The sequence below is a fragment of the Centroberyx gerrardi genome, chromosome 7 (assembly GCF_048128805.1).
Source record: "Centroberyx gerrardi isolate f3 chromosome 7, fCenGer3.hap1.cur.20231027, whole genome shotgun sequence".
Taxonomy (NCBI): domain Eukaryota; kingdom Metazoa; phylum Chordata; class Actinopteri; order Beryciformes; family Berycidae; genus Centroberyx; species Centroberyx gerrardi.
In genome coordinates this window covers 32,647,549-32,669,823 of record NC_136003.1, presented here as the reverse complement: position 1 = coordinate 32,669,823, position 22,275 = coordinate 32,647,549, and the positions used below count along the sequence as shown (strand labels likewise).

The 22,275-nt window shown below is 43.2% G+C and overlaps 3 protein-coding genes across 3 annotated transcripts in view; 1 reads left to right on the top strand and 2 right to left on the bottom strand.

The window, feature by feature from the left end:
- LOC139911338 (uncharacterized) overlaps positions 1-22,275 on the top strand; it is a 279,947-nt gene that overhangs the window by 24,140 nt on the left and 233,532 nt on the right. The gene's annotated exons all lie outside the window — the stretch shown is intronic.
- Positions 1-22,275, bottom strand: part of LOC139911345 (scavenger receptor cysteine-rich domain-containing protein DMBT1-like) — a 40,395-nt gene that overhangs the window by 10,579 nt on the left and 7,541 nt on the right. Inside the window, exons 6-20 of the mRNA XM_078284948.1 lie at positions 21,725-22,036; positions 20,747-21,055; positions 19,594-19,839; positions 15,825-15,980; positions 13,918-14,226; positions 13,024-13,332; positions 11,277-11,591; positions 8,725-9,030; positions 6,518-6,826; positions 5,813-6,121; positions 4,221-4,532; positions 2,741-3,049; positions 1,856-2,164; positions 982-1,124; positions 13-17 (exon numbers count right to left, since the gene is read on the bottom strand). Coding sequence (XP_078141074.1) covers positions 13-17; positions 982-1,124; positions 1,856-2,164; positions 2,741-3,049; positions 4,221-4,532; positions 5,813-6,121; positions 6,518-6,826; positions 8,725-9,030; positions 11,277-11,591; positions 13,024-13,332; positions 13,918-14,226; positions 15,825-15,980; positions 19,594-19,839; positions 20,747-21,055; positions 21,725-22,036 — 3,958 coding nt within the window. The remainder of the gene's footprint in view (positions 1-12; positions 18-981; positions 1,125-1,855; positions 2,165-2,740; positions 3,050-4,220; positions 4,533-5,812; positions 6,122-6,517; positions 6,827-8,724; positions 9,031-11,276; positions 11,592-13,023; positions 13,333-13,917; positions 14,227-15,824; positions 15,981-19,593; positions 19,840-20,746; positions 21,056-21,724; positions 22,037-22,275) is intronic.
- Positions 9-21,902, bottom strand: LOC144539535 (scavenger receptor cysteine-rich domain-containing protein DMBT1-like). Its single transcript, XM_078284951.1, has 13 exons — positions 21,725-21,902; positions 20,747-21,055; positions 13,918-14,226; positions 13,024-13,332; positions 11,277-11,591; positions 8,725-9,030; positions 6,608-6,826; positions 5,813-6,121; positions 4,221-4,532; positions 2,741-3,049; positions 1,856-2,164; positions 982-1,124; positions 9-17 (listed from the first exon to the last, which is right to left on the bottom strand). The coding sequence occupies exons 1-13, from the start codon at positions 21,900-21,902 to the stop codon at positions 9-11; spliced, it is 3,336 nt and encodes a 1,111-aa protein (XP_078141077.1).

Below are 22,275 nucleotides of genomic sequence, written 5' to 3'. Positions count from 1 at the left end.
GACTAGCCTCACGACATCTGGAAAAAACAAGATGAGATGGGATGAGAGGAAAGTTTAATGAGTATGGTCAGATCGTCTGCAGGCCCCTTCTGGCTGATCCAAAGTTGAGGCTTAAGACTAAAGGTGACCAGGCTTTTGCCATCAGTTCCCCGAGGCTTTGACATGACCTGCCTGTGGCAAAATTTCTTAAGACTGATACATACACCATAGAACCTAAAGAGTGATACATAGACCAAACAAACCCAACAAACCCCATAATTAGCCTTGTGTGATACAGTAATAGGGCTGTTGTATGTAAGGTTTACATGTTGGGTCTGTGTGTTATTTTTATATTTGGTCTTTGTGGGCTAGAGGCAGCAGTGGTGGCTTACAGGGCCAAGGAAAATGACGCTTGCTCTGTAGGGAAAATACTGGATTAAAACATGGAGTGTTCAGTTTCGGAGGTGTTCGGAAGTTGATTTTAACAATAAAATTGAACTTATTAGTGTCTAGTTTTACATATATCTATTTTGTATAGGAAGGCACTGGATGCATTCAGATTAAAGACACAAGTAAATGCAAAAAACCTGCCATGACATTTTGAGTCCATTCGGGTTACGTTACAGTGTACTTTACAGGCAATAAAAACAATGAATAAAAGCCAATGAGATAAACGATAAAGTCAGCTATGAATTGAAAAACAAAATTTGCAGGAGTAGTTTCTCTACAAATGTGTTGTATGAAGAGGTTTAAGAGATGACACAGGTCTAAAATGAAAGGAGAGAGTTTCATCACCACTATATCCCAACCCTCAAACCCTGCAGCTGCCTTACCTGAACAGTAAACAGCCACATTGGCAAAAGCCATGCAGGAATAAGAATCATCTTGCTCTCTCAGGTTGCACTGAGAGAGGGCGCTCTCATGTCCAGAACATCCCAGATTTTTCCAGATTCTGCCAGACAATCTGGCTGATCCAAATGCCTCATGGTGCGTAATTCTGACAGGTGTCCTGCAGTCCAGCTCTCTACAAACCACCGCCGCATTGTTCATGTCCCAGTTTGAGCTGCAAACTGTTCCCCAGTCACCGTCATGGTAGACCTCCACTCTGCCGTGGCAGGGCCCCCCGCCGGCCAGACGGACCATGGCTGGGAATCAGAGGCATGGTGTCACTGAGTACAAATTTAAAGGTGCTACTTGCAGCCCCATTTTTAAAGTGGTAATCCACGAGATACTGTATGTGTTTTACCATATCTTGTCTCCTTTGTTGCTAAGCAGCTGTGGTGTCTAATCTAGCAATAAGAATATGACTGGCTTGAGAAAGACACTACCAATCATCTCGACCATGGTCTCATTAGTTTAAAATAATTATACCAAGGTAGCACAAGTAATTTGACAATGATATATTAATATGTATAGAAATAATTTGTGACATTTTCATATAAATAAATGATTGTTTTTCTACCACAACGGTGATTCAACCCATAGCCAGGTCATGAAAGCTTTCCCATTTGCTGCTCTAAACATCCGGTGTCATAGCTCTTTCCTGGGAAAGTGATGCGTTTTACATTTCTGGTTTGCTTGGAATAAACAGAAGAATAAGTGGGTAGTTGGCATGAGCAGTAATAGCCACCATGGCTGAACAGACAAAGAAAAGAGCACCACCTACAGAAACTATGTCATTGTTGCGGATTACCACTTAAAAAAGAACAACCCCACCACAACTATTTTCTCACCTGCAACGTTGCAGTGCAGAAACACCAAAAAAACATAGTAATGACTTAGCACCAAAGATGGAGACAAAATAAATTAAAAAAGACAGATCTGGTGGATTACCACTTTACGGATTATTTGACAGCCTGCATGCAAATGGACTCACCTGAACATCTGACAGCAGCATTGACTGTGTGGCGGCATTCATGTCTTCCAAATCCTTTATGGGAGCACTGAGTGAGGGAGCTCTCGTTACCCAAACACTCTAGACCATCCAGCCAGTGCTCTTCGCTGCCCTGGCCATAGTCATCTCCAACACTCTGAGCTCTCCCACAGACCGCCTCCCTACACACCACCTCAGCGTCCTTCATGTCCCAGTCATCACCACACACTGCCCCCCACTGGCCATTATAGTAGACCTCCACTCTACCGGAGCAGCGATCGCTACCGTTGACCAGCCGGACTTTAACACTCTCTGGTGGACAGGGAGAATCACAATCACTTCCATTACCAAGTCTGATAGATGAACAAGACTGGGGGTGCGATCACACCAACATGTGGTTTTCTTTGGTGTTGTTTTGTTGTATTTGGTTTGTTTAGGTTCAAACTGTCCAATTACAAGCCACCTAGGGCTTGTAAACAAAAGTCACATAACTTTTGTTTTTCCAGGAACTGATTTTAGGACTTGTCTGCTAGGCTTCTACCCATAATCCCTTATGTTTTAGGGTCATTTCCTGTAGTTGGTTTGGATTCCATTCTCACTCCTAACGAACCGCACCACAGTTCTTCTGTTAGAGGACTGAGACTCGCATTTTCAGGCATATTGGTGGCATTATTTGGTGCCACCTGAGTTCAAATGGCATTGTTCTCACCTGGCCAAATACACTGAACTAAAGGAAGAAATGCTCCACAGATTGAACAAAATGCTCCAAACATGTTGGGTATCAACGCACCCTAAGAGATTTATACAGAACAAAGGACAAGATGAACGAAGGATAAAAAGATATGTGTGAATGTGTGTGTGAGAGCAACAGCAGAAGGAAGCAGTTACCTGTACAGATGACTCCAACATCCTGATGGTGGCCGCAGTTCCTGGGGCCTGATTGGTCATGGGGACACTGAAGGAGAGAGTCCTCAGAGCCAGAACATGTCAGTCCGGTCAGCAGAACCTCTCCGGCACCTTCGCCAAAATAGGACTGGTCTTTGACATTCAGAGGTCTCCCACAGCCCAGCTCCCTACACACCACCTCAGCGTCTGTGGTGTCCCAGTCATCATCACACACCGTTCCCCATTGGCCGCTGCGGTAAACCTCAACTCTGCCGGAACACTGATCGTACCCGTTGACCAGTCTGACGTTACCTGGGAGAAAAGGTGGAGGGAAGGGTTTGATCAAGGTGAAATCTGTTCTCCTACCTTCCATTTTTGCCTGTTCTTGTCTTACTCTCTGGTATCATTTGGTATCATTTGGTATTACTGATCCTATCAATATTTTCCCACCCTCCGCTGATCAGGTAGTCTGCGAGCAATGGATCGCCATCATGTTGGTGTAGTGAGCAGGGAGACTGTCCTTCAACCAAAGGACAAGGTTCCTGTGACAGCAAGCATCCACCTTGTTGAAGTGTCCTTGAGCAAGACAATGAATCTCTACCAACTTGGTGAGAGCTGTTCTGTAGCTGACGCTGACGCCCTCTGACCTCCCTGTGGAGGGGAGCTTAAGGGGTCGACAAAGTACTAGAGAAAGTATCTTTCTTAAAAGCCTTCACATTTATTTTCCGTTTTAGAATTTTACACTTCAATTCTCAATTCTTAGGTATAGAAGATTTATCGCTCATTGTTTGACAGGTTGATAAAGTTACTAATTCTGAGCGGCAGAAACAGTCTCTCTCAGGAACCAACCAGTTAACATTGTGGTAGGGGTGGATTTACAGACATTTTCCCCGGATTTTTTTTTTTTTGCCCTGTAGCACAAAATGACTAGGTGCTGAGATTTCCGGCTTTCAGAACTCACTTTCCATATTTATGCTTGGGACAATCCCCACCCCCCACCCCCACTGGAGATTCAGACTGTGAATATTGTTACTATTATCGTTAATACCATTAATATAAACATAACTTATAGCCATAAATGCCATTACATTATCCACAATCCACTTCTGTCCCAACAATCCTTTTGGCGGGACGGGAGATAAACTTGGAAGTCATTTTCTTCGTTTCACTACTCAGTTACTGTTCTTTGGCTTTATAATGACTGCTTGTACTGGAAGGTTGCCCGTTTGAATCCCTGGTCCAACTGGAGAAATGTGGGTGGGAAAAGTGGATGAGTAATGCTCTCCCCTTCTTCAACAACTGTCTTTGAGGTGCCCTTGAGTAAGCCACATAACTCCCTGCTCAGTGGCCAACAGTAGAAGACTGTGGTTGTACCAGTTGCTTAAAAAGATGGTGTTTAGTTGACTTTCCCTAGACAAATAATGGTTAAAAAACTAGTGTAATGTGATACTTTGGCAGGGCAGTATGGGAAACCCTGTCTTACCTGAACAGATGAGACCTGCATCCTCACGGTAGGTACAGCCATAGACATAATTTCTCTTGTTTGGGCACTGAGTGATGGAGCTCTCGTTACCAGAGCAGCCCGGCTCCAGCAACCTATTTGTTCTACCGCCCGAACCGAAGTAGGCCTCACGTTGGACAGTCACAGCCTCCCCACAGTCCAGCTCTCTACAGACAACATGGCCGTCATTCAGATCCCAGTTATCATCACAGACCGGTCTCCACATGGCGTCATGGTAAACCTCCACTCTGCCAGAGCACTGACTCCCGTTGACCAGCCTGACCTCAGAGCTGCCTGACAGGGAGGAGAGGAAGAACAGATCAACAGACAGTAGAAAATTAGACAGATTTAGAGTAGAGACTAGGGCTAAAGACAAGACGGTTTACTCTGTCAACAGCAACCTAAATTTGGAAACAAATCTATCTATTCACTTCTATTTTGAACATTACTGAATGTTACTGTTGACCTACATCCACACCACAACAATCTTTTTTAGATATCTCACTTTGTTTCAGTTGCTAGAACATTTGTAACAACGCAGGGCCTTTATATAGCACTCTGAGTTTAGTCAATTTATCCACTGTGTCTCAGTAGATAGACATACTATATGTTGCCATACATTCCTGTATTGAAGCAGTCAAGCAAGCAAATCAGTGAAAAACCCATATGTAAGTTCTCTTCAAAAGTCTGAAAAGTGTGAATTGCATACATGAGGAGGATTATGGCAGTTATATGAAAATTTCACAATGTGAAACCGGGTGTGAAGATTAATCATTTCACACTATTTTACATTAAATTCATTTTATTACTGAAGGTACACACTGCTCAATAAACAACAAACATGATTGGTAAAAGCTGGTCTTCTGTAAACTGTGATGAGGTTTGATGGTGCCCAGGTATAGAGGAGTGAAAAGTTTCACCCTGACCATCTGAGTTTGACTCTAGAAGAGATGATGAAGAAGAGGTGCCCAGTAGTGGTGGAGGGTCGACCACGAGAGTCAGTTCCTCGACTCCAACATGCTTGAGAACTGGGGGTCGGCTCGGAGGACATTTACATTCGCACCAATACCTCATTGCACCAATACCTCAACAAAATATGTTTTTCTCAAAGTCATGACTTAGTAGTCACCGCTAGTTACTGATTGTGGTTGCAATGTCTGTCTGTATCATATCTTGGTTAAATAAATGCATTGATCAATCATGATCCCTCCTTCTGACATTGTCAATTCTATCACAGATTTTCTACACATTAGCAACACTATCAGGCTTATTAGGTTGGTAAAACCAATAATTTGTTATTGAGACAATTGAGACAATTAATTTGCAATGCAAAGATAACAGACTAAAAAAATACAAGCAGCCACAGCTGCCGAGCATGGATTAGAACAGTATTGAGGAGATATACAGTATATAATATATATAATATAATAATATGCAAAATGACAGATATATGAAGGGAATCTACATCTTACTAATGTTTGCTGTGAGGGGATTGACAATTTGAACTGTAGTCTGATTTATTTTTTTCCCACAAGGAAGTCGTACATCACAAAGAAGCCACAGAGTTGCTTTACCTGAACACACAACTCCTGCATCCTGCCTGTTGGTCCATGTTTTAGGCCGGAGGTGAGAACACTGAATGAGCGAGCTCTCCAGACCAGAGCACTTCACATCGGTCATCCAGATCTCTCCGCTGCCCTGTCCAAAGTGGGAATTGTTTTTGGCATCCAGAGCCTTCCCACAGCCCAGCTTTCTACACACCACCTTAGCTTCATTCAGGTCCCAACCGTCATCGTCCACTCTCCCCCACTGGCCGTCATGGAAGACCTCCACTCTGCCTGAGCAGCGACTCGTCCCATTAACCAGCCTGACGTGAACACTTCCTGCCAAGACAGACAAGGAGGAAAACTGTAGAGAACTAATAGAATACAGAATCATGGATGGACTGACTACTCTTTTGTTAGAAATAAAAGTGTCTGTGTTCGTTTAGCACACCAGCAACACTACCGCCACTGATAGGGAAACAGATTTGAGCCAAATTTCACTCCAAACTTAAAAACGTAAACCTGCAGTAGAACAGACAGTAAGAGCTTCTGACTCTGGCAAATACATTGCTGGGTTTAGTCTTTTCCACGAGCGTCAATTGAAAAAAATAAATAAACTGGTAGTACCCTTTAAATGTGGTCGGTGAAATCTTAAAATCAGTTCTGAAACTAACAGGTAGCCAATGTAAATTCCCAAAATCGGGACTCATGTCAAGCACCGTCCAGTTAACCTACTTGAACAGACAACTCCAGCGTCTTTGTTGTGGCCACAGCTGTGTAACCCACGGTGTTTGTGATGACAGTGAGTGAGCGATCCCTCCACACCAGTACACTTCACACCAGACATCCAGATCTCTCCGCTGCCCTTTCCAAAGTGAGCCCTCTGTTTGACATAGAGAGCCCTTCCACAGTTCAGCTGCCTACAAACCACCTCCGCTTCCTTCATGTCCCAGTCGTCATCGCACACCGTCCCCCATTCTCCATATTTGTAGACCTCCACTCGGCCAGAACACTCATCATTCCCACTGACCAACCTGACAGGACCTGGAAGCAATGTGGTAGGTAATTTTAATGGAGGGAGAAACACACCTGAACACACCTTCTTCGGGTCTCCTCTTTTGTTTTACTTGCTTCAGTCACCTGACCTAACACATCTTCAAATGAGTAATGAGTAAGTTAGAATGAAATAATTTTACAGCTGGGGTTTTAGATGTAAAGTCAGTTTTTCTATTCAATATAACAGAAGAAAAAAGAAAAAGGGATGGAGAGATCAAGGACAGTGACAAGTGACGAGTTGCTGTAGGTGGGACTGAACGGCTGAGTGTTAAAGGTCCCATAGTTTTATTTTATGTCTTGAGGTTCAAAGCTGTTTGTGTGGTGTCATGTACCAAAAACACTCTCAATCCATTTTTACACGTTCAGTTTTCAACAACTGGCTGTTTCTGTGCCTTTAAGGCTCATTAATATTAACGACCCCTCTGTCCTGATTGGCTAACCGTTTCAAGAGTGAAACGTGAGACACAGCAGAGCCGGCAGCTGCAGACAGCGAGAGGCAGGGAAAACTCTCCGGTAATAAACAATGACAACCGCTCAACCGCTTTGAAAAAAACACTTTGTTTAACTATTATTTCTCACAAAAATGATAATGAGCGAACCTTTGTGACGCCACAAAGTTACGGAAGTCCAAACGGCTCGTTTAGAGGCTCGCTTTTCTAATATGGATTGTGTGGATTTAGTTGGCGACCGTGCGTTTTGATACTTTCACCATGTTTAGAAAGACCATCCAACTCCTTTATCATCACAGAGGCAAGGGGGATCCTGTTTTACACCATATGGGACCTTTAAGAGAACGTTGGGCCTAAATTTATGCTCAGGGAGCATAAGGGTTAGGAAAGACTGTGTTAATGAACATTAGCCTGGGAAGACCATCCTGATCACGTGACCTCACATTCTGTTTCGCTCCACGGATCAGTCTGGACTTCTAGCCGCCCACATCGGTGGGCGGCTAGAAGTGGGCGGGAGTGGGCGGGAGTGGGCGGGAGTACTCGCCTTGACAGACAAACTCCTTCAGCCAATCAGCGAATCCAAATTCAAATCCAGTCGGAAGAACGGCGAAAACGTCTTTTCCGCCGAGAAACTCCGCTAGTGCGTACTCTTGTTCTTGTTTAACTGTTGTTATTGAGTCTATTTCTGCAATAACTGCACTTATGGCTGTGTTTACTCTACTAACGTTAACGTTACCGCTCGTTGCTTCGGGAGACGCCGTTACTGTTTTGCCTGTATTTCACGTCATCAACTACGACGCAGTCCCTGATTGGCCCGGTTACATTATAATTTCAGGAAATCGATGTGGGCGGCCAGAAGTCCAGACTGATCCGTGGAGCAAAACAGAATGTGAGGTCACGTGATCAGGATGGTCTTACCAGGCTAAATGAACATTGGGCTAAAGAAACATTGGGCTGAGGGAACATTGGACTAACACTGGGCTAAGGCAACCATGGGCTAGGGGAACATTGGGCTAAGGTATTACTGGGCTGAGGCAACCTGAAGTAAGATGTGTATCTGAGTAATTAACCCATGGTCTTCATTCATATTACTCATCAGATATTATGGCATATTGGCATAGCAATTATCCTTTTCTTACAATTATGTCTAATTGGTATCCTTTAAATCAGAATATTTAACCAGAACTAATATGTTTCTTTCATTGTAGTTATTAGTTGTATGTTATATATGTACCAGTCTTATTTACTAATTAGTGTGACTTCATGTAATTAGGATGATTTCTCTTATCCATTTAAAAAAGGAACTCTTACCATAACATTAACGTAACTCTATCTAATAATAATAATAATAATAATAATAATAATAATGGATGACCAATAATAATCACACTGATAATTCTTTGCCACATGCAACCTTGGTCGCTCGGCCTGTCTCACCTGAACAGATGACGCCGATGTACTGGCGTTCAAACCTCTCTCTTCGGTGTGGGCAGTGGATGAGAGAGCGCTCCTCACCCGAACAGGCAACATCTCTTATTCCGAACTGCCCACCGCTCTGGCCAAATTTACCTTTATAGTCAACACTCTCAGCTTTACCGCAGCCGACTTCCCTACACACCACCTCGGCATCTTTCATGTCCCAGCCAAACGAAGCCACGCTGCCCCATTGTCCCTTAATGTAGACCTCCACTCCACCAGAGCATCCGTCAGCACGCCCGTTCACCAGCCTGGCTTTAGCAGATTCTGTCAGGGGAGAGTAAAAAAATGTAAGTAGTACATTGAGAGGTAATACTGTACTATACGTTGGCCTTATTCCAGTGTATTAACCTGTGTATTACCCTCAGGAAATGTATTCTAAGTACACAATAATGCTGTATTAGAGCTTGATGAAAATCCTTAGGGAAAGGGAAAGTCCTAACACAGTATTATTGTGCACTTACGTTTTTACTGGTTGAACACAAGTTTAGTACAGTGGAGTAAGGCTACTGTGAAGTTCTGCCCATAAAAAAATGCCAAAGGAAAAAGGTAACACTTTTGAGCACAGTTCCTATTTTCTGGATTGTGATAAAAATATAACCAAGTTGACAGAGCTGGTTGCCAACAAGACTGTGATCACACTACACCACTTTTTTCAAACTGCCAGCACCTTTTCAGCCCCAACCCTTGTCACTCATCTTGGTGAGTTGTCATCTGGCCTGAGGCTGAAGTAACCAGTAAATGTAAAGCCACCACAGGCGTTGAAGGAGCAGATGGTGGGTGCATTCCATTTGGTAATGATTTCTGCTCGTCTCCTCGCCTCGCGTCTCCTCCTCGGTCAAAGGTCACCGGGGAAACGAGGAGGAGATGCGAGGAAGTGAGTGAATCGAGTTCTGTCAAATGGAACGTCCTCGCACGCGCCACACTGAAGTAACACTTGAAGTGTGCCGTTTGAGGCACCTTGCGCACAGTATCTCCTTCCCCTCCATGAATGACAGCTGTCTAGTTTTATCCACATATAAACGTTCAGATTAATGTGTAATTCATCTCTGTCTGGCCATAATATGCATCATCTTCCCCATGGAGGTAGAACACCTAAAAGAAATGTATTAAGCTGATGTGTGTCTGTGCATTGTTGTCCAACTTGATACTTTTTTCGGACTTGGGTTAGGCAATGATCCTGTAGGCTGTTTGACACCACACTAGCAATGAACCAAAGTTTGATTCTTTTTATTCCCCTAAATGACCATAGCTGTAGCTGTAAGAACATAATGTGCAAAATACACAATGAATTGCTGTTGAGGTTTAATAGAAATTCCATGGCAACACACACAAACACAATTCACAAAAAAGATTAAGACAGAATGAGAGACACATCAAGGCTACTTACAACTGTGGATTTTATCTGTCATTTTCTACACGTTTCTGATGGTATGGAGCTAGGTTTAGCCTATAGGCTACAGGCACATGAATCATCTTCAGTCATTATTTCCACATCAAGGATACACCTGAGTCTTCTCCGACCACGCCTCTTTGGAGGACAGAGGCATGAAGGATCCTTTGTGTGGCTTTTAAGCAATTGGAACATCCTTAAAGATGGCGGCTCATTTTTGGATGCCGGGTCAGCGAGGAGACGAGGCCGCGAGGACGGAGGAGAGCACGTATTTTGGCCAAATGGAACGCACTCAGTGAATGCAACAAGCTCGCCCCGGCCACGCCCATACGACATGCCCACAGCAAATGGTATATGACCCAAAATTTGTTTTTAAATGTGAAAAAAGGGTTAGGGATAGTCTTTAAAGTGAAAGATTTAGGGTTAAAGTTAAGATAAAAGACAGACTAAGATTAGATTAGGGTTAAGACTAAAGGTTAGGGATAGGATTAAAAATTAAGAGTTGAGATAAAGATAACAGGAAAAGGGTTAGTGTCTGTCTGCTGGTTGAGGTTGCCCAGGGTTAGGTTTAGGGTTAGGTTTGTTAAAAGGGTTAGGGTTGGATTTGGTTGGCTGCATATTGTAGCTTTAAAGTAAATAGGGAGACAAAGTGGCGACTGCGGGAGAGACAGAGAGAGACAAAGAGATAGAGTGGGATGCTTTTTAAAGTTGAGGAAAGTTCAACTTTTCACAGGAGACCACCTGACCTGCACCGACCAAATACAATAAAGTGGAGGTGGGTCTCATGGTATGTTTATGACAGTATGCACTAGAAGGAAAATGGAGAAAGTACCAGTGGAAAGGTCAGGAGCAGTTTTTCATCATCATATAGAGTCAGCTGCCATTTTCTGGTACGTGTTGGAGGATTTTACATAAGTAGCCCACTGTTTGCTGATAGTAGCAGCAACTGCAGTTATTTGTTATGGAATCAGTGTGCATATCTCGCGACCCATTCGTTATTGTCAGCGGTGATGCTCCAGGAACCCAGGGTGTTTCACGAGCTGCTATAAAGGTTTTGGCATTAAAAACCATCCTAACCAAAACATCCTGACAAGACTGAAACATCAAGCCGTCTATTTACCTGCACAGACAACTCCAGCATCCTCATGGTGGCCGCACTTCTGCTTTCCGAGGCGGCTGTGAGGACACTTTGTCAGAGAGCCTTCAGAGCCGGTACAGTTCACGTCGGTCATCAAAATGTCTCCGCTGCCCGGGCCGTAGAAGGCACCAAGCTTCACCTCTGAAGCCAGTCCACAGCCCAGCTCTCTGCACACCACGTCCGCCTCGTTCAGATCCCAGCCGTCATCACACACTGTTCCCCACTGGCCTTTACTGTACACCTCCACTCTGCCAATACAGACATCAGGCCCGTCGGCCAGCCGGACTTTCTCACTCTCTGTCAAAAAAAAAAAAAAAAGGGAATAGTGAGGGAAAAATGAACTACAATAAAACACTAATAATAATAAAAGGAGAAGGAAAAGAAGAATTTTGTCTTAAATCATCTTTACTTCCTGGATTTGATGCATTTCCTGCTGAAACAGGATGTTGGGGCGGGACATAATGCAGTGAGGGATCATTCAAAAGTCTAAACCAATGGAAGAGAGAAAGGCAATTTTATTTGATAGGAGGGGTGCAGAGGGGCAGGATTGTTCAAAAAATCCGATGGTTTTATTGGTTAGAAATTTATATTTAAACCTACTGGTACAGTATGAGGTCACCATGAAAGATACTGTGTTTTCTAGGAAGTAAAAGTAATGGGAGTTCATTTCATGGGGACTTTAACATCAATGTCTAGATTTGACCTTTCACTGAAAAATGTAACTATTTCATTATATCATATTTTATCAATTGCCAGTGTCTAATGAACTACAAAACATCACAGTGCGCTTGTTTCTCTAGCTGACTGAACACGCTACATTTTAAACTTAGCTAAATTTGCCAGCAGCCAGGGCTTCACTTGTTGCTTTAAGTGACCTAATGTGTTTTTCCCACGGGGCAGCCGAGGGCATCACGAGGCAAATTCAGGTCAGGCAGTCAGATTTGCAGACAGTAACTCGTCTTCGCTGCCCTACAAACTTTAATGGTAGGTGCCTTTAACGTTACCTTGTGGTATTTAAGTAACGTTAGTGGAATTAGGTCATTTAGCCGACCGTGTCTCATGCTTCAGTGCAGAGAACTGAACACGCGCCGTGGGTCTGTACAGGATCTGTGCTTGTTTAAGGATGACATAAGGAGGATTCAAATGGGTGAACATTATTGCTGCTAACTTGTTTGATGGCGTTATTGGTCAGTGTGGCCCATTGCTCCACCCATCCTCCATCATATTGCTCTCAATTTCCAGTTTTTCTGTTTTCAATTTTGAATTAGAAAATTAAACTGACAAGCGTTACCTTACACACACCAGATGTTGTAAAATCTGTTAGCACACAACTTGTGTTTGAAAATGGGTCAGGATGATGAAATCAAGGTAAAAATAGATGTTAAAGTAAAGCTCATGCATTTATTATAACACCTGCTAAGAGAGAAAAGGGAGAAAATTTGTAGACAAAAATATGCTATTGACTGTTGATTGAGGATGGACTTTCAAATTCTTCTAAAAACCTGGGCAACGCTTAACAATGGCCTTATTCCACTATACAGAATAGCAGAGTCTCAGTTCTGTCACTTTGATCATTTTGCCTACGGCCCAAACTTTTATGACAATTTTGATATAATTCATCAAGTACTTGTACTTACAATATTTTCCCATAGCTTAATTCCCAGGTTAGTCCACTGGAATAAGGTCACTGTAAAGTGTTACCCAACCAGAGCTTGTCCTGCTGTGTTACCTGAACAGATGACTCCAGCGTCTTGGTGGTGACCGCAGGTTTCTGTTCCAGGTCCATCGTAATGGCAGTGCAAGACAGAGTCCTCATGACCATCACACATCACCCCGGACATCCAGATGTCTCCACTGCCCTCGCCAAAGAAGGAATATCTTTTATAATCCAGGGCAGTTCCACAGCCCAGCTCTAGACATACCACCTCAGCCTCCATCATGTCCCAGTTTTTACCGCACACCGTCCCCCACTGGCCGTGACGGTACACCTCCACTCTGCCAGAGCAGCGACCCGTCCCGTTCACCAGCCTGACAGCAGCTGGAAGTACAAACTGAGGTGTTAACCTGGAGAAACTATACTGAACTCTCATTCTGGCTCCTTTTTACGAGACGAGACAAGACGAGACGAGATGAGACGAGACGAGACAAAACTTCATGTATGCTGATAGTGGCTCAGGAATATGACTTTACACGCCATAGATGAAGCTAATTCTTCATTTTCTACACATAAAAGACAGTGGGGCTGCAACCGCATAACACAGTATTTTTCCATAGTTTTCCTGACTTGTTTGCGCAATTTCCAAAATGTGATTCCCCACATAATAAAATGAGTTACCAAAGACAGAAGGGACAAGTGATTATTTAATTGTTTGAATACTGAATTGAACCCTTACTAGACTTTTTCTCAATGACCTACAATTTTGAAACATAAAATGTAGATATTTTTCTCTTTGTGGATGTAAATGTTATGTGGCCACTGGCCAGTGCTTTGTATGATATGTGAGCGACTGGATGTTAGAGGAAATGTTAATGGGTGACAGCTCTTACATCTGTGGGGTCATCTTGCAGCAAATTAAATGGATACTAGCAAATATTGTGTTTCCTCCCAAGCAGTCTTTCTTACCTGAACAGATGACTCCAGCATCCTGATGGTGGCCACAGTCATGTCTTCTAAATCCCCTGTGGGAGCATTCTTTCAGAAATCCCTCTGTCCCAGAACACTTCAGCTTATTCATCCAGATCTTTCCAGTACCGGCACCGAAATAGGCCCGGCGTTTGGCGCTCTGAGCTGTTCCACACTCCATCTCTCTACACACCACCTGAGCATCTTCCAGATCCCAGTCGTCATCGCACACCGTTCCCCACCGGCCGTCATGGTTGACCTCCACTCTTCCAGAGCAGCGATCAGGCCCATCCACCAGCCTGACAGAGGCTGTAGACCGTAAGGGAAGAGGGTGAGCGGTAGGCTGAGCGGACTTAAGACCTTGCTGTCAGTCATTTCTGAACATTTAAATTTGGAAGACATTTTGACCACATATGCTGTGGCCGGTCAAAAATGGGTTCTGATGCGATGCCCTACTCCTTGAGTATATCCAAAAAAAATGGACATTCAGAAGTTCAAATGTGTTGTTCAATCAACATAGAACGTCTCAGAAAAAGAAGACGTTACGTAGTTAAGTCCACTGCTTGCCTGACTGCACAAGTGCCATTCTCTGAGACTCTGTGGCAAGCAGCGCTGCCTCAGATGATTTTGACAATAAAGTCAAATTTCTAAGGGTCTATTTTTCACATATAGTTTTGCATATGGGGAGGAAGGCATTGTATCAGAACCCATCAAAATTGGTACTTCAAATGTGAATTTCTTTGAAGTAAATTCAATTATTTTGCCAGCTAACATAAATTATAAAAGACATTTTATAATAAAAATTATCTATATCTGTGAACATGAGAAACCAACACCTAAAGCCTGAAACCCGAGAACCAAGGCTGCAATCTGTGAAGTCAACCAGACCAAAACTGAAGCAGTTTAAAACACATCTGAATGAAAATAAGACTGAAGTTTTATTGTTTGTCCCCCCAGCCTCCACTAATATCATTACCCAGAGTCTCACTCCATTATTCAGTCTGACATGTTAGCTGTTTTCTGTCTGGGGGGGGGGGGGGGGGGGGGGGGGTTGATTTTCCCCTAACCAATCACTAGTGACTGATGTATCCGGCTGCTCTGACGTTATTTTAGGCTACACTGATGCTGGGCGTATTTACTAACTTCACCAAAAATGTTGCTTTTGACAAAAAATATTGTCATTGCAAAGACAATCTGTTGGTTAAGGAGATGATTTCAACAAATATTATTTTGCCAAAACGCCAGTGAAACGCCAGTGAAACGCCAGTGAAACGCCGTTACACGAACGGTTCAAACTTTAGTCCCGCCCACAAAGGCTCTGATTGGCTCGATTGTTTCTCAGAGTTACAATAAGCTGTTGACTAGAGCGACACCAGACTCTCTGAATCGCGCGACGAAATCTGAAAAGTGGACGGGACGTGATTCAGGAGTCTGGAACAAGTCCTTTTTTTTACCAGTGTATGCTAAAGTGTTTGCATGGAGCCTACTAGCCTACGACTCACTGTATACCTCTAAGACAACAACATTATAACAGCTGTGTCCCTTTTGAGAAGAAGAGCAAGAAGCATCTCGTCTGCTAGGGATCTTCAAAACTGACTTCCCAGATCTAGAATCAGCTGCCAATATAAAAGGGCTAATAGGTATGAACTGGGCTTTAAGATTTTCCATGCAATTTAACAGTTGGTAATGGCTATGTTACTAAACATCAAAGGAATCATGCTCACCAGTGCATTCAACGCTGGCTAAGTAATTATACGGCGAGCAGTCGAATCCTAACAGTGAGCACTGTGTCAGGTTTTTCTCTTCACCAGAGCACATAATCTCCAGAGAGCTCAGATTGCGGCCTGCCATAGAAGACATAGCAGTGCGATATACATCGATAGCAGGGCCACATCCCAGCTCCTTACAGACCACCACAGCTCCATCGTATTTGCGCCAGCCGCATGTTGAGCCCATATACTCTTGCTTGCTGTAGCAGACTCTTCCTCTCTGGCCACGGTAGTAAACCTCCACCACACCAGAGCAGCGGTTGGCCCCGTTGACCAGCCTCACCTTGATGTCCTCTGTAAGGATAGAACAGGGCAACAGTAAACATGTCATCCCACAAAGAGGATGCAGCCCCCCTCTGGGCCAATCAGTAACAACCACAGAATTTGAATGGATAGAACGGCCTTTCCCATTCTAATCAACGCTCCTGGATGGTCGGAGCGGCGGCCATTTTTATGTGTACCGTTCCTACATAAAACTTCCTTGGTACCGCTGGCCTAGCTTCCGTATAAACCGACTTACGGCAAGTCGCAGCGAGGACCAAGCAGTGGACAACTGCCCTGTCTCTGCGGCTTTGCTGTCAGCGAGGAGATACTCAAGGATTTTTGGACCGGTTGGGTTTAATCACGCTATATTACTGTTGGTAAGTCGTCACATTTTATTCATTAAACGTTCGCCTTGTAACATTACAAAGCTAACCCAGTCACGCTGTGTGGCAGCCGGTGTCCGTTGTCACCATAGAAACCAACCATAGACGCCATTTTTTGGTGTACCAGCCAAAATACCATAGAAAACAGTGGAAAGACCGTTCTATCCATTCAAATTCTGTGGTAACAACTGATGCGGGAGTGTAGTGCCCCACTCACTACCCCGACCGATGGTTTCCACATCTGTCACTGTTTTCAGTTATATGCTTCTAGAGCTAAAAATGCTGTTCTTTTGATATTTTATCAGAATTAAAACCTTAATTCTAGCCTAAGATGACATCTCATTGGGTTTTAGAGGCAGAAATATATTATTATTCTGCTGTTATTTTAGAGTCACATTTTCTCTAGCAATAGTCATAAGGGGTTATTCATAAAAATTAATACCAGGTGAAGACGGCAGTATAGTGAAAGCGAAAGCAAAATTTGGCATGTTCACGCAGGCAAAATGGCTGGTTTGCGAATAAAAAAAAGTGTTTGTATTGGCTTTGATTGCTGCAGTGTGCACAGGCTCGCCAACTAGTCAAAATTTTCACACAGCTTCATTCACTGGCCCCTAATACATCATCACTTGCAGTTGTGTGTCCTTTGGGCCATGTGTTTCTAGTTTATTCCCTTTGTTTACATCATGTTCCTCGTTCCTCTGCTCATTTCTCATTAGACTTTCTGAAGTTGAGAGAAAATGTGCACCGATATAGACCATGCAAGCAGGGACTATAAAGACTCCATCGGGCATGGACAGTCGTAGCGAGTATACAGACATTTGCTCACCAGGCCGGGTTCCACAGCAGTTTGATTTTGCGCAGCTTTGATTTTGTTTCTACTATACTGCCGCCTTCAGTCCGTGGTGGTAGGCATTTTGCCTATTCATAAAGGGAGTTTACAGCTCAAGTTTTACCACTTACAATAATTTGTCTTGTAAGCAGTTCATAAAAGCACACTGCTGTACCAAAAATACCACTTGCTCTGGCAAGGTGATATAGTTCCAACTTTCCAAAAAAGTAAAAACGATGTTTTCTCAATGTGTTTCAGTGCTGTCCTTGGAAGCAGGACAGCACTGAAACATTTTGCATTGCACGACACAACCTCTTCTCTTTAAAGGATAACGCCGGTGTTTTTTAATGCATTTCTTACCGTTATCCTATGAAAATAACAAAATCAACAATGATTTTGTTTTGCCAACAAGTCTCGTCCATGTAGCCGATGCCCAATGCAGCCATGTCCCAGCAGCCATAGAACTCCATTGTATTAAAAAAATTATTAAAAACCCGTCACAGAGCCACGCTGCTGCTCTGCAGCATATTTCATCGTCACGATGCACCGGGCCGGACGACTTTTTTCTCAAACAACTTAATAAGCCGACTGTGAACTATGTCTTGTGAGCTGTATTTAAAGGTTTTTAGCTTACAATTGGAGCCAATGACTTCTGGGTTGAAGGCTAAAAACGGAACGTGGGAAGTCGGAAAGTAATGAGAGTAGAGCAAACGCATTGTTGATTTTGTTATTTTCATAGGATTTGTTGACGATAAGAAATGCATTAAAAAACACCAGCGTTATCCTTTAAGAGTAAATTAACACTAAATCACATAGGGCAGAAAATTGCTGCTGCATTATTCTCTATGGGTTGAAACTTTAAAGCATGTTCCACTGCTGGCCACACCCCAATCAGTGATGTCAAAGCAGGTGTTTTGTTTTTGACAGCTGATGGAGAACACCTGCTTTAACATCATTAATTGAAGTCTCAAGCCATAGACAGCAGTGCAGCAGCAATTTTCTGCCCTATGTGATTTAGTGTTGATTTACTCTTTAATATCCGGAGTTCTGCTGGCAATCATTTGGCTTTCTTTGCCTTTCTGACATTGATAGTTTGGGTCTGTGTGGATGATCAGGGGGTGTTTAATATGCAACACTTCATTTATATATTGATTTTCAATGGCTTTCACCTAAAGTGTCTCCGCAGTCCCACTGTCACAGTAACTTTGTGAATCACCTCAAATTACCACGCCACAGATTTTCTGCTGCACAACGCTGTTACTGCTGACTTTTATGGATGTGGGCCATAGTGTTGTTGCTGTTTTGGTGCACCATGATCAATTTGTTTGTTTATGATAAGTGATTTAACAAACCTTTGTTGTTGAAAAATTTGCAACAAAGTTCTTTGTGTGTGAAAATATTAACATCAATCGTGATATTTATCCATGGAGGACCCCAAAATGTAGTGAAAGCACATAAATCAAGACAAAATTATTGAATTATCTAGTCAAAATTAATTAATCAATTAATTGGAGCACTTTCCTAAACTGACACTACACCCCTGTAAACGGGTTGGTCATGCAATAATTTAACCAGTTTAGAAAGAGCACACAGGCAGTTGTAAAACAATGAAATGCAAACAGCCTGCGAAGACCAGTTTGATGTCTTACCTGAACAAACAGTGTCCTGGTCATTGCCACATGCTGGAAGAAAAATAATTCAAATTTGGTTTATAGCATATATGCGAATTTGATTGAAAATTTCTAACGGAATTTGAGGCTTTTTATGGGGAAACTACAAAAAGGTTTTCTGATTCAAATTTTCTTTCATTCTTATAGTTGAAACATTCATAGTTTAAACACAAGCCTGACAGGACGTCAAAAATAGAAAATGAAGCTAACGATTACGTGGACTTTTGTGTCCATGAAGGTCATTTTGGGCCCAATTCAAACAAAACTGCATGAAGTGGCTTTGCCAGAAAGCGACAATAGTTGACTTTGCATTCATGTGCATGTATTTGGGAATTAATGGGTCTTACCACCCGTCACCAGCAACTATTCTTTATCAGATGCAAAAATGTATCATGTCAACCATTGGGGTTGATGGTTGAAAGAAGCCACTGATGTTCACGTACGCTAGCAGCCACATTGGCAGGTGACCAATCATCATTTGGAGTCTTCTTCTGTTTTAAACATCTAGTTGGCTGGTAAAATGGTGCAAGTGGCTGCTAAATTTCAAGGTCTACCAACCACTGTGACTGATGGATATAAAAGTGAATTTTAAGGTGTCCCAACCACCATGGACAAGAGTCAGATTTCTGTCCCGACTAACATTTCCCCAACTTCACCGGCTATGTTTATCACAAAGCAATCTTTCTCACCTGAGCAAGTAACAACGGCGGTGGAATCGCGGGGACATTTTCCGACTTCCCATCCACCGTTTTGACACTGACTGATGGAGCTCTCCTGACCAGAACACGCAGCTTTGTATAAACTGAACTTGGCGTTGGAAGTGAGCGCAAATTTTTGGCTGTTTCGCGAGATGTCCAGAGCGTTCCCACACCCCAGCTGTCGACACACCACCTCGGCATCGGTCATGTCCCAGCCATCATTACAGACCACCGCTCCTCCATGGTAAAGGACCTCCACCCTACCAGAGCATGGGTCAGGTCCACCAAACAGCCTGACATCAGTACTTTCTGACGGGTAAGAAGGAAAGAAAATGCAGATTAGGTTGTGCGCAATTAAAATACATTAATTGAAATATTTGTTACAGATGTTAAAATGTGATTTATTCAATTTTAACACAGGAATGAAACCTGTCTTACCTCGCCTCACCCTGCCATAGTTCAATAGTTCATCCCAAAATTAAATTTATGTCTTATCTACTCACCCCCATGTGAAGCAAAACTCCAATAAAGTTCGTACGACCACCAAACACATAGTTAGCTACTACAGTTCCATCTCAGCCTTCTCCCAAAAAATTGAAATGAATGGGATCATATTTCTCTAAACATCAACCAAACAATTGCACTGTGAGTAAAAGTAGCCTATATTTAGCCCAGTCTCTCCAATAGTTACCTCACTGATGCTTCCTTGTCATTGAAAACGTGAATGTGAGCGTGTAGCTTCAAAACACATAACCTGCACAAGCTGTTTAGAGAAATGTGATGGTCATTTTATGCTCCTTTTATGCCTCATTGACTTCAGGTGTTTGTCAGAAGGCTGCGACCGAAACTGCAGTAGCTAACTTGTGTGTTTGGTGGCTGTACAAACTGGAATTGAGTTTCCACTGATATGAACGACAGTAGGTAATGACAGAATTTTTATTTTCAATTGAACTGTGCCTGTAAGGAGCTGGTAACTCTACTAAAAGATTTTACTTTTTTAGTTTTAGTGCCCCATGGTCTAAATTCTGTTTCAGGCTTTTCCACTCGGAGAAGAACACCATTCTGGGAGAAACACTGAATCCTTGTCAATTTGGGGATTTTTGCGGGTATAAAAATTGTCAAATGGCACAAAAATATCAGCCATTTAGCAGCTTCCATTGAAAAATATTGGTATCATTTCTCCCTCCTCTTCAAAGAGGTAGCCCATTCGCCTTACCTGAACAGACAACTCCAGCATCTTCGCTGTGGCTACAGCTGTGTGATCCGGACCGGTTATGAGGGCACTGACTGAGCGATTTCTCCAGACCAGAACATTTAACCCCGGAAATCCAGATCTCTTCACTACCCTCGCCAAAGTAAGCAAAGTTTATAGCTCTGAGGGCCCTTCCGCAGGACAGTTGCCTACACACCACCTCAGCATCCTCCATGCCCCAGTCGTCACCACACACTGTTCCCCATTGGTCGTTATAGTAAACCTCCACTCTGCCAGAGCAATGACTGGTCCCATTGACCAGCCTCACGGGACCTGGAAATCAATAGTGAGACGGTTCAAAGGATGATACCGGCGATTTAAAGTTGCCTCACAAATATCCCAGCAACCGCGGCTGGTGCCATCATGGAGGTCCATTGGAGAATTGGCTGTGCGCTAAAAATGGCTAAATATATAATTACAGGGAGTCTAGAAATGGAGAGCTAGCTTTAAAAGCTTGTTGTGGTGTGGCTGTAGATCCATTCAGTAACGTTCTCAGTAAAAGTGAATAGTCTGATAAGGTGGATTTGTTTCCAAATGTCACACAGTAAACTGTCTTTAGCCCTAGTCTCTACTCGAAAACATTTGAGAAGAGTCAGCTGAGTTAACCTGAACAAACTGTTGGTTTTTGGCTTTGTTGTCTAGCTAAATAACCAGCGGGATAATTTTGCAAAGAAACTGATGTTAATGTTAGCATGTGACTACTAGACCGCTAGACTTCATTGCATCACATCCTTCTCGGAGTAAACAAAGCCCATGCTGCATCTAAGCCGAGTATTGTGTGCATGTAAATGCATCAAGATCAGTTGATACATGTGTCAGGTTTTTGACACAGCTGGATGCCAGATGTGTCAAATTTGTCTTACTGTGTATTTGTAATGTAAGGGTAATTTCATAACATGGGAGCTGCAAAGTGTTACTGAAAGTATGATTTATGCCACTCACCTGAACAGATGACTCCATTAGCAGCATGTTGGCCCCAGCTATGTATTCCAAATCCACTGTGTTCACACTGAGTGAGAGAACTCTCCTGGCCAGAGCATTTAACACTGTCCAGTAAGGCTGGTTCTGCGCCCACGCCAAAGTAGGTGCCAAGGGCTTTGAAAGCTGGCCCACAGCCCATCTGTCTACACACCACCTCAGCATCGTTTAGATCCCAGTCATCATCACACACTCGTCCCCAGTGTCCGTCATAGTTCACCTCCACTCTACCGGTGCATGATTGATAACCATTGACCAGCCTGACTTTAACACTGTCTGTCAGGTGGGAAAAAGAAAGGCAGATTGTGAAATGGTGAGCAAATAAAATACTGAAGGCAGAGGGACTATCCACTATCCTTTATTTCACTTTGCCATCTGTGCCACAAAGCACCCCAAACAAGAGTAAATTGGAGTTTAATGCTGACCACACACTCTAGGACTTTTGGAACCTAGCAGCATCATCATTTCTTAGCATGGTATGAAGTTTCTTTCTTTTTCATGCTCTCAAATGGGTA

Coding starts and splice junctions, on each gene's coding strand:
- LOC144539535 (XM_078284951.1), bottom strand. CDS start 21,902: ATGGGCTGTGGGCCAGCTTTCAAAGCCCTTGGCACCTACTTTGGCGTG. Junction 2,165..2,740: donor TGTTGGAGTCATCTGTACAG/GTAACTGCTTCC, acceptor CCTGTCCACCAG/AGAGTGTTAAAGTCCGGCTG. Junction 1,125..1,855: donor TGCTGCTGTCAGATGTTCAG/GTGAGTCCATTT, acceptor TCTGATTCCCAG/CCATGGTCCGTCTGGCCGGC.